General features: G+C 39.4%; 2 protein-coding genes across 2 annotated transcripts in view; one reads left to right on the forward strand and one right to left on the reverse strand.

The window, feature by feature from the left end:
• Positions 1-209: 209 nt before the first annotated feature.
• abcg8 (ATP-binding cassette, sub-family G (WHITE), member 8) lies at positions 210-9633 on the forward strand. The gene is made up of 13 exons (XM_035664141.1): positions 210-298; positions 1611-1712; positions 1812-1959; positions 3144-3382; positions 3571-3703; positions 4894-5163; positions 5312-5465; positions 6063-6164; positions 6594-6793; positions 7683-7759; positions 7945-8212; positions 8327-8454; positions 8654-9633. The coding sequence occupies exons 1-13, from the start codon at positions 257-259 to the stop codon at positions 8789-8791; spliced, it is 2001 nt and encodes a 666-aa protein (XP_035520034.1). The 5' UTR covers positions 210-256; the 3' UTR covers positions 8792-9633.
• Positions 9634-11605: 1972 nt separating this feature from the next.
• Positions 11606-12133, reverse strand: part of lrpprc (leucine-rich pentatricopeptide repeat containing) — a 49176-nt gene continuing 48648 nt past the window's right edge. Inside the window, exon 27 of the mRNA XM_035663835.1 lies at positions 11606-11659. Coding sequence (XP_035519728.1) covers positions 11606-11659 — 54 coding nt within the window. The remainder of the gene's footprint in view (positions 11660-12133) is intronic.

Consider the following 12133-nt stretch of genomic DNA (forward strand, 5'->3'; position numbering starts at 1 on the left):
CTGCAGACTGACATGACATGAACTTGGACACTTTGAGAGAGAGAAGGCTAGTGAGCTGAGACAAGAGGAGATCTTCAGCTGGACCGGAATCAAACAATCTAACAGAAAGAAGAGACAGAGAAAGGGGGGACAGCAGGAAAAAGGGAAAAAAAGGGAGATAACCATCGAGAGGAAAAGAGAGGAACTGAACCGAAGAGGAAAAAGGGGGGCATTGACCCCTTGATCCTACAAACGTCAACCAGCAATTTGCATCATCATGGACACAGACACTGGGCTCAGTCACAATGGTTCCTCACAGGTCAGTGTCCACATTTTAGCTCTCTTAAAGGCATTGGTTTAAAGTTCCCCTGCTAATATACCAATGTAGTCACTTTGGTTTTATCAAAACAATGTCTAAACTTTTAGTTGATTCCTTTCATCCCCACCAGCCACTGAGCTACTCTCTTTGACTGCCACATGACCACATTTATTAACTGAACTGTGACTAATAATTTATTATTTCCCTACACATAAGTCTAGTTTCTTAGATATTTGACGTCAAAAATAAATCCAACAATTGCTTTAATATTTTTAGTCAACCTGTCAAATGCAAAGTAATTATTAGATTTTATCCATAAAATATAGAATATTTTGATATGACTAATGTATAAATTGTCTGTACTCTAAAGGTTTTCAGTTTTTTAGTTTGCAGATTGAATTTGCAGATTGAATGTGCAGTGTTTTCCAGTTTTTCCCACAATGCAAATACTGGAGAAAGAGTGTTCATCATCCATTTGACTCTCTAATAATTTGGTGACCTTTTGTAATTTTTTTGTGATTAGTGGGTCCTGAAACTGAAAAAAGGAAAACCTTGCTCTACTAGACTAGGACGGCTTATCTTAAAAGATCAGAACTATAATTATTACAGTTTAATCTAAGGTCTGGAATAATAGCATTTGAGACATACAAATTCCACAGCTTGTACTCTCCTATCTCCGTCACCACATCTGACAACTGCATGAACAATGGCAATATTTTGAATGTCTGAACTACACACATTTTCAGGGATTTGAATAAATAAAAAAGCTCCCAGGAGGGTCTGAAAACTAAATGTTCATGTCACTAGAAGCCATCAGCCATTTTACAAAATAAGATTTATAGTATTTACAATGTAACATATAGCATAGTGTACAGTATGTTCAGTAGATATGGTGTGAGCATGTGCTGCGTTTTGAATTGTATGTTTGTGCTTTTATTCTATTGGAGAGATTTAAAGATTGCATAATGGTAATATCAGGGTCATTTTCAAATGGACTCTTGACCCACAAAATGTCTCTAGGCAACTATTTGCACTTACAAACACAATTTGTCCAATAAACTAGTTGATAATGTTCAAATGTCAGATGTGCAGATACTATAGTACATTTTGGGACAATGTTCACAGTGAGCATGCAGGCAACAAATAATGGTTATTATAACATTTGACAAATTCATCACATGCAAGTGGATTCAAGATTCCAGTTTTAGATTTTAACCTTTTTTAAAGGGCTGGTGTTCACTTTCTCAGGATTTATTGCAGTTTGATCTTTAAACCTATAAAACTCATTGACCTTTGTTCTCCCCTCTAACAGCATCAAGACAAAGAGTTGTTCTCGACTGAAGACGACAGCAGTCTCTACTTCACCTACAGTGGAGGTTGCAATGAGCTGGAGGTCAACAACCTGCACTATGAGGTAACATACAGCCATCTTTAGCTTTTAACTGCTCTTTGTGTGTGTGCATGCCTGTATTGTATATGTGCTTGTTGTATGTGCTCACGTGTGTGTTCACAGGTGGATACGGCAGCTCAGATCCCCTGGTATGAGAGGTTGTCAGAGTTTAAGTTGCCGTGGGAGATAAAAGGAAACAAACAGACGGCCATCAACAAGCTCAGCCTGCGAGTCCGCAGCGGACAGATGCTGGCCGTCATTGGCAGCTCAGGTGACACACACAAACACACACACATCTCATTCGCTTTGGCCAATTTTTTGTGTAAGTGCAATCACAATTCTATTACATGTGTGCAAAAAGTAGTAACTCACCAAGAAAGTTTCATTCATGCTTCAAAACCTTGTTATTGTGTCAGTGCCATGGTACAGTGCTGTACCATGACAGTCAGCCCCGGAAATGTTTCTTACATACAAATCTCATTTTATTTTATGTTTGTTTTGTATCGCAGAAAAGTCAACACTGTACAATACTGTAATACACAGTATAATCATATGCACATTTGTATGTATACAGTTAATGTATATACAATATATATATATACAATATTACAGTAAACAGAAAATTCACTGTTGATCTTATGCATATATCTTGATCTTGATCCATATAGAATTTACCACAAAATGACATCTATGCCAAAAACAAACAAACCCCACAACAATAGAAAAAACTTTTAGTTTAGTTTTAGTAATTAGTTTGCTAATTTAGCAGACATCACAAGCATCCCATGTCATAGATATTTATGGAATATACATGTATGTCTGACAGATTTTTATAATTGGATGAAAAAAAATCTTGTTTTGAGATATATTTTGCGTTCAATCAAACAATTGCTTTAATTTCTAGGCAGATTTTGATAATTGAATGATCATTTTGCATGTGATGGCTCAAACCATGAAACAATGTCAAGGAGTTCTTGTGAAAAGTTGAACTAACTACTCAAACTAATCGCACAGAGATCTAGATCCAGAGGGGAAAAAAATTGAGCCAGAGTGAATGAGAAAAACAGTACGTTTTACAGTTTCTAATCAAGGTCATCAATGTAATGGCTTCTTTGGATGATTTGTTCCACATGACTTTCCAGTGTCAAGCTTGGTCAAGGATCTCATGTCAGCAGCTTTGTTAAAATGGATGAACAGAGATATTTTTTTCTCTGTTCTGTAATAGTCTTCAGACTTCAGAACTGAAAAGAAAGGAAGAGGAGAAACTAGCAAATGTAGCAAAAAATCACATTCAGTGGTTGGAAAATAACAGAACCAAGGTTATAGAAAAGAGCCTCATGTAGTATATGTAATACATGCCTCCTGAAACTGATCACTGCTTTGCTTACGTACATATTTTGACTTATATATGAGTTTTGTTGGTAGTGGCTTAAATACATAACCATGTTCTCCCAGGTTGTGGTAAAACATCTCTACTGGACATAATAACGTGTCGTGATGAGGGTGGTACAATGACGTCCGGTCAGGTTCTGATTAACGGGAAGCCCAACACGCCCCAGCTGGTGAAGAAGAACATCGCTCATGTCCGCCAAGATGATCGCCTTCTTCCTCACCTCACCGTCCGTGAAACTCTCGTCTTTGTTGCCAAACTTAGGCTCCCAACCCACTTCACACAGGCTCAGAGGGAGCAGAGGGTAAGATTAAGCTTAATAGACAAACTGGACTCAAACCATATCAAAACAGAATGTACACAGTGTGAGGACATTATAAGCTTATGCTCACTCAGAACATATTCTGCATACAATCTTTATGTGGACCAGATGTGACGTGTGTGCGTTTTTAAAGACAGATGTTATAAGTTACTGCTTGTTTACTGTCACAGGTGGACGATGTCATCGCAGAGCTGCGGCTGCGACAGTGTGCTCACACCAGGGTTGGAAACGACTATGTGAGAGGTGTTTCTGGAGGAGAGAGGAGGAGAGTCAGTATAGCTGTCCAACTTCTCTGGAACCCCGGTGAGAGACATAAGAAACAAACTTAAACTCTTAATTTTTCCTCTCTACTTTCATTCTGAAGTTTCAACCTTCCATCTGTCTGGCTTTGTAACTCAATCCGAACATCACAAATTCAAAATTTAGCATACATATTGTCCTCAAGGGGGAGCTGCTCAGTTATGGGACTTAGCCTCTGGTCTGGTGCATTATTTCTAATGGCCAGCAGGGGGCGACTCCACCGGTTGCAAATATCAGTCAGATTATGAGAAAATGACTCTACTTCTCACTTAAATGTATTAGCTCAGTAAAGAGTTTCCTAATAAGTTTATATGTGATGTGATGTTCATTTTGTAAATTTTGGTCCCATGTGGAATAAAATCAGATGATAAAGCGGGGTACGCATTAGGACGGGGGTACCTTGTGATTGTCAAGTCGCTACCACTGCATATCCTCGGGTTCCTAGTTGGTTGGTGTTGCAATGCATATCCTCCCTAGCTTTTCCAAATATGGTCAGAAAATAATCAAGATGGTGACAGCCATAATTTTAAATTACACTTACACTTATACTATCTATAGTTATTGTCAGTACTAGAATATACTGGACGGTACATAACAGTTGTATACATGACCTGCGCCACCTATAGGAAAGAAAAAGTAATAGCCAGTTTAAGACCTACAGGTGTAGACATTTGATGTTACCACTGAAATGCCTGCTGCTCTCTCAGGTGTGTGTGTGTGTGTTGGGTGTGTGTGTGTGTGTGTGTGTGTGTTTGAGGTTTTACATTTCACATTCAACTCTTACTAGATAAAATAAAACAACAGAATTACAATGCAGCCTGTGACTGATTTATCAGGTTTTGCCCCTTCTAGACATCTATGAACTGCAAGCAAGTGGTGTTAAGTATTATTTGTCCGTCACTTGATCTAACAATTCTATCAATACACAGCAGAAATGTCATTGGTTTCCAAAGACAGCCTCTACATTTCGACATAAAACAAAATAAATGTCAAGTATTATCCACCCTTCTGTCGGGCTTTTTATAGAACAGTTGTTTATTCATTAAACCTGTCTTGATCCATTCTGCATCACCACAACCCCCTAAGTACCAGTAGGTCACCAAAAATAAGACCGAAGTGAAAATTCAGACAAGCAGGCAAACAAAGAGAAGTGTCTTTTCATGGATTATTGAACTGGTGTTTTTACATTTCAGGTATTTTGATCCTCGACGAGCCCACGTCAGGTCTGGACAGCTTCACAGCCCACAACCTGGTGATCACACTGTCCCGTCTGGCCCGTGGAAACCGTCTGGTCCTCCTGTCCGTCCACCAGCCTCGGTCAGATATCTTCCAGCTCTTTGACCTCGTCGTCCTGCTGTCGTCAGGTTCAGCCGTTTACTGCGGCGCTGCTCGTGACATGGTGCCTTACTTCACTGCGCTGGGACACCCCTGCCCACGATACTGCAACCCCTCTGACTTCTATGGTTAGTGTGTGTGTAGAAAGGTGTCAAAGCAGCATTAAGCGGTGCTTCTTTCCAGCACCACAGTGTGTGAAAGTTGTTATTTAAAGGCTATTTTTTCAAGAGTTATAGTATCTGTTTTAAGCCTCATTCTGTTGGTGTGTGTGTCCAGTCGATCTGATCAGTGTAGATCGGCGCAGTCTGGAGCGAGAAGCTGAGTGTTTGGAGCGAGCCACAGTTCTGGCTGAGCAGTTCATGGAAAAGGTTCGAGACACAGATGATCACATGTGGAAACCAGCTGCGACCGACACGGCACAAACTGAAAGGTGTGTGTGTTTTTCTTCTCTTGTTCCATATCTAAATATTCAAATATTGTCCTACATTTTTTAAAATCTATTTCTCTCCCTAATTTAACAGTGACATAATAAAAGCAGGGTTGAAGGCTCACTTATCTAACAGACCTTAATGGTACAGTGTGTAATATTAAGGAGGGTTTATTGGCAAAAAATATATATTTTTTTTTTTTGTTGCCTTGGAATGAGCAGTTTTTATCTACAGAGGGAGCAGGTTCCTCTTCTACAGAGGCTGCCATATTAAACAGAGATGTTTCTACAGTAGCCCAGAACAGACAAACAAGACACTGGCTCTGGCTTTTTTGTGAGTTTTGTGGCCACCATAGTTTCTCCTAAACACAATCTGCAACGTCACTGCTAGATGCCACTAAATCCTACACACTGGTCCTTTAAATCTATGAATTGCTCATCTGTGTTTAAGTGTCCTGTTTCTGAGGCGAAATTATTTGTGGTTAAGTTTTAGCTGTGGACAAAAAACTGAATTTAAGATTATACATTTTTAGATATTCATCCTTTTATGTTAGTAATTTATGGGAAACCCAGAAAAACTGATCCACTGTTTTCTTGCAGCCCTCAGCAGCTGAGCACGGTAAAAGAAGAGGAAGTAATCACTATTTCCAAACAAAGAGACAGACTGCCTGGGAGACTACACCAGTTTACAATCCTCATCAGGTAAGAACTCACAACTATTGTTGTCCGTTGTACCCCCACAACCCTGCCAGTATTCCTTCATCGACACTACCTGAAATGAAAATGAATATGGTATAGATGGTATTTAACACTGTCAATTGTATAAAAGTGGATATTGTTCATATCTTTAGACACAGTAATCCTTTTTTAGAGTTTTCTCGTTTCTATGTTTTTTTATTTTATTTTAATTTTAGTCATCGTAGACAGTAGTTTCTTGGTTATTGTGATAATAAATATACTAAAGATCAGCCTCACACCATCATTTTCATATTTTTAGCATTAGCTGAACTACTATACAGTCTTTCCAAGTACCCCATGAGGTACATGTTGCCCTGGTTGGGAGTCACTGTATTAAAGCACTGCAGAGGGACACATATGATCTCTGACCTCTCCTCCTTTCTTCCCCCTCAGGCGTCACATGTATAATGATTTCAGAGACCTGGTCACCTTATTGGTCCACGGCTTTGAGGCCCTCCTCATGTCACTGCTGGTCGGTTGTCTCTACTATGGGGCGGGAGAAGAGCGTCTGTCCATTCAGGACACAGTGGCCCTCCTCTACATGATCGGAGCTCTCACCCCATTCGCTGTGGTGCTGGACGTCATAGCTAAATGTGAGTGATGACTGCTGTTTAGGAGGATGAGAGGTAATAAAGTGGCTTAAACTGCAGTCAAAGCCAGTCTTCAGTTTTAGCATCTACGCATATAAAACTGAGACATGTTAACATTCTGTTTGTCTGGGTTGAAAATGATGTAGTCCTCAAAAGACAATACTGCAACAGACAACTCTTCTTTCAACAGAGTATCAAATAATAACTTCTAACCTGCAGCTATTACAAAAATAAACAAAATCTGTCTGTTTACTGCTAATTTACATCAAGTTTCTTCCCCCATCTCACCCACTATTAAAGATTTTCACATCTTTTATTCACACACGCCTACATCACAGCTGCTTTCAAACCCTGTGCTTCTTTTTTTCTGTAACCACCACGTAAACAACCTGGTGCGTCTCTAAACATGTGACTTCACACTGATTGTAGAGTCAAAAGTTTTGTACCTCTGCAACAAGCAAAACAAAGAAATCTCTGGAAATAAACAATAAATAAAACATCAGTGCATCAATGCATTTGCAGTTGTACAACATATTTAACAGAAGTGCATCAAGATGTAAGATGACTCAGAACAATTACAGAGATAGCAAGACTATTAAGAGTCAAGTTCAGGTAACAACAATATAAAAGAACAATTAATTCAGTTCCATATGTTCACTTACGAGACTCAGAGTACTTTAACACAGCCTGCATATCACACAGAGGCCCAAGGAATAAAGACGCTCTCTGAAGAAACCTTTGGAACTTGGATTCACACAATATAAATATTACATTTATGTAGCTGGAGAGCCTCCATAACTTGTGACATTTGTTACTGTGTTGGGTAACAACACACAACAACCTGAAGGCTGTAATGCGGTACCTCATCAGACTAACTTAATGTTCCCTGCAGGTCACACAGAGAGAGCCATGCTCTACCACGAGCTGGAGGACGGCATGTTCTCCGTCACCTCCTACTTCTTTGCCAAGGTAAGCCTCCTGCGTCTCCAGTAGGGGTCAGTCTTGCTTCATGCTGGAGTTACAAATCAGTGTCATGTACTGTAATGTGCTGTGTATAAAACATCAACACTGAATATGTGTGTGTGTGTGTGTGTGTGTTTTTCTGCGCTTGTGTTTGTTCTGTATATTTGAATGTGTGCTTTCTCCACATTCAGGTCCTGGGGGAGTTACCAGAGCACTGTGTGTTCACGTTGGTGTACGGCCTGCCCATCTATTGGCTGGCCGGGCTTAATGAGGCTCCGGAGCGTTTCCTGCTAAACTTCCTGCTGGTGTGGCTGATGGTTTACTGCAGCCGAGCCATGGCTCTGTTTGTCGCTGCTGCGCTGCCCACCCTGCAGACCTCGGCCTTCATGGGCAACTCCTTGTTCACCGTCTTCTATTTGACTGGAGGTTTCGTCATCAGCCTGGAGAATATGTGGCTTGGTGAGGAGATGGATTCATTGTCTGTAGTTAGAGACGTGTTTGGGCCCTGAAGAATATGTGCGAGTCTATCCTAGGGTTTGATGTTTATACCTGTGCATGTCTTTGACTCCCCAGTGGCCTCATGGTTCTCTCACATCTCCTTCATGCGTTGGGGTTTTGAGGGCATGCTGCAGGTGCAGTTCAGAGGCAACAAGTACCCCATCACCATCTCAAACCTCACCGTCAATGTTGACGGCATACACGTGAGTTAGAAAGAAACACACAAATACAAACACGTGCATGGGTGTTGATCAAACAGTTCCACATTGGTCATTTTCTGAATGGTATCATTCACACTGTAAGGCTGTCGAGGCATCAATCGATCAATCAGAGTTCTGGTTGTACAGTTTTAAGAATTAGCATAAATATGGAAAATGATGATATTGAGTGATTGTCTTTCAGGTGGTGGAGGCCATGAAGATGAACCAGTACCCTCTGTACTCATGCTATCTGGTCCTGCTGGCAGTCTGTCTGGTCTTCATGGCGCTCTATTATTTGTCTCTTAAATTCATCAAACAGAAGTCAAGTCAAGACTGGTGAACACATCTGGACCAACAATCAGACCAAACACTGTCCGAAATAACACACATCAGGAGCAAGGTTTTACTTTAGTGTTTTTGGTTTGTGTTTTTTGGGAGCAGTGGAAAGAAGTAACTTGGCTTCTAGTTCGACTGGTTCCACACTGAGCCAATGTTTTCCATCGTCGTGCTTTACAGTGAAAAGATGCTTAGATTAAGTTTACAATTTTTTAATAATTTCAACATCAGAAACTCCTGCACTCTTTTTAAAGGCAGAAATGCTTGAAATGATCTCGCTGGCACCTCAGTAGGGAATAAAAAGTCACATAGTCAAAACAATTTTAACATATACCCAGCCTTAACAGTTTAAATAATTAGAATTCGGGTAAGAAAAAAGTTGTACTTACTTTGTGTAGCAGTACTACTGTCTGCTGCTGGATGGCAGCAGAGCACTGCAGTATCATCAAAGTTAAAATTATGGCATTTTCTTTCCTCTCCCTCGCTTCACCGTCTTGGCAAATGATTAGAGCGCCACTTTGGCAGATATCCATCTGCAGCTTTTGCTTGTTCCATTTTCAATCTTCTTTTTTTCTACAGCTTTATCTTTTTTGTATATGTAAGGTTATTAAGCTTAACAATGTGTGTGCCAGTATAGGGAGCACTGAAAAAAAAGCAGAGTAGAGATTTAGTAAGTCACACTCAGAAAAAAAAGAGCTTGTACTTGTGTCCTCATAAATTGAAGATTATGTAAGCTGTGTGTTTTTGCACTGGTGCAAAAGCCTGATAAATATTTTACAGACATGGTTCGAGTCCAAATTAGTAAAGTATTAAATCAAATTGCTCCACTTGAGTGTGTTTATTTCTGTCGTCATACTCTCTGCTCTCCTCTGGCCTCGTCACTTAGTTACATGTGGTTGTCATTTGTAACCGTTTAGTTTCATAACAATGAATGCTACCGATTATTTTCAGTGGTCATCCTTCACATTCTTGTTATTTCAACACCACACAAAACCTTTAAAATGTTGTTTTTTTTACGTGCAATCATTAGGATAACATCAATTGCATGTAACACCATAATGATATGCAGGAACGTTGCTAAAAACGTATTATGGGTTTTATAAAAACCTAAAATAAAAACAAGCCCCTGGTTCACAAAAAAAACTCCAGTTGAATACGTTCTACTTCGCCTGTGTCTTAAATTGTTTCCCAAATAAGATTCACTGCCCAGTCTGACCCTCTACGACAACTAACACACAGTGTGTGTTATCTTAAGCCTGCCTCAGTCGGGGTCAAGAACAGCTTGTGTTACATGAAAAAGGACTATCTGAGGCCTGTATTGGAGACCAAAGAGAGTTCAAAGCCAAGCAGAGGAAGATTGCAGATGCAGGTCAGGGGACGTAGGAGAGAAGAGGCTGCAAGAGACTTTCATGGTGAAATCGATGCTAAATCAAATTGATGCAAAGCATATTGGCATACTGTCTCTGTATGAAAACATTTCACTGTAAAACAAACACATGGAGACATTTTCAGAGCAGCTAATTCACATCTAAAGTGGAGGGTTTATGATCCTGATATGGACCATTTCAACAGCAGACAATAGCAGTGTCCCACATCCACATGAATTCTAAGCACCTGAAACGTGACACAAAGTATAATGAAAAAGGTAATTATACATAATAAAAAAACACCTTATGTTTGAGAGTTCCTTTACTGTTGATTATTCTTCTATGATGTAAAGCACAAAGTAAGAGTGGAAAAAGGTGTTTTTCTACCCCTCACCAAGTACTTTTACTGGTGGTATCAATACCACAATGTAAAAATACTCAAGTAGAAGTATTTAAAATCTTACTTAAGTAAAAGGACAAGTATTGTTAATCAAATAACTTAAAGTATCAAAAGTAAAAGTTTGCACGCAGCAGAACGGCCCCTGTCAGTGTTATTGTACATTACTACAAATAATATAAAGTGATTCATATCCAACAGCATTTTAATACAAAGCTAATCAAGGAGCTAATTTATTTCTATACTTGTGGGTAAACTACTGTAAAAATGCATCATATTTAATAACGTGTTGATATGTTTTGTGTGTATAATTTAAATCTGTAATGTAACTAGAGCAATCCAATGAATGCAGTGCAGTAAAAAGTACAATTTAAGTAGCATAAAATAGAAATACTCATTACTTCAAGCACCACTGGGCTGCACACAACTGGAAACATTTTTTAAGTTATTGGGTGGAAAGCATAATTATAAATGATCTTTTACGTTACTTTCACTCTTAAGTTGCAGTTTAATGTATGCTGATTTCTTATATACCAACAGCAGAAACGGTATACTAAAAAGTCTCATACAGTACATATTACAATATAAACTATATACAGTAGTGTTTTAGCAGGAAAAGGTGTCACTGATAACCGAGTTAATCTAGTTACAGTAAGTGTTTTAGGGCTCCGGTATTGTGCATACAGACTGACTGGGACACCTCAATGGAACTGAGCCATTGTTAATGTAATTAGCTCCACTTGGGCTTTACCTGCTGCCTTGAAAAAAAAAAAAAAGGTTAAATGTACCACTAAATACACACATTTCAAAGCACACAAAGAGGCAGACACGGAATGTGGATTCCTAACATCATTTATTAGCATAAATACTTCTGTACACACTGAATATAGTCTTCATCATCAACATAATCAATAGCGCAGAGGACGTTTAATGACACAATACCCAACAATTCCGCTTGAACAACAGATATAAAAAGTAAAGGATGACAACAGAGGGATTTCCATGGATGAAAGTTGAGGAGGAGAAATCTTTATTCCTTGGCTCAGATGAATCTTTATTCCTTGCTTGCTTGGGCTTTCAGCTTCTCTGTGTAAAACCTAAAGGACTCCTGGAAAGAAAGAAAGAAAGAAAGAAAGAAGATTTACCATCAAACACGCAGCATAAATGTTCACCTGCCACACAGCAAGGCTGTAAGGTGTGTGTGTGTTTCTCTATCTCGCCTCTCTCCAAAAGTAAGCAGCAGGGGAGCCCTCCTGGGTATGTCTAAATAGTCTCCGCTCTCCAACCAGGTTGTCTCGTTTCATCTTTAAATCCCCATTAATACACAAATAAGGGATTTGTAGCACACTCCCCAGACACACACTTTCGCTCTCTGCCTCTGTTCCCGGCTAATTAATCAGCGTTTTGATCCAGACAAAGTGTTGTTGTGGGTGTATTTTTTTTTGGAGGGGAGAAGGTGAGAGCTTTCCTGCAAATTATTCCGGCTTCTTACATTGTACGTTTGTTTATTAATGTAGTAATTAATGCTGATAAATAGGTTTGTTCGGTATGGAAGGAGTGGGGGGGGGAAGAGAGAGAGAGA

This window comes from Morone saxatilis, unplaced genomic scaffold (assembly GCF_004916995.1).
Source record: "Morone saxatilis isolate NCDOM2014 unplaced genomic scaffold, NCSU_SB_2.0 Contig19, whole genome shotgun sequence".
Taxonomy (NCBI): domain Eukaryota; kingdom Metazoa; phylum Chordata; class Actinopteri; family Moronidae; genus Morone; species Morone saxatilis.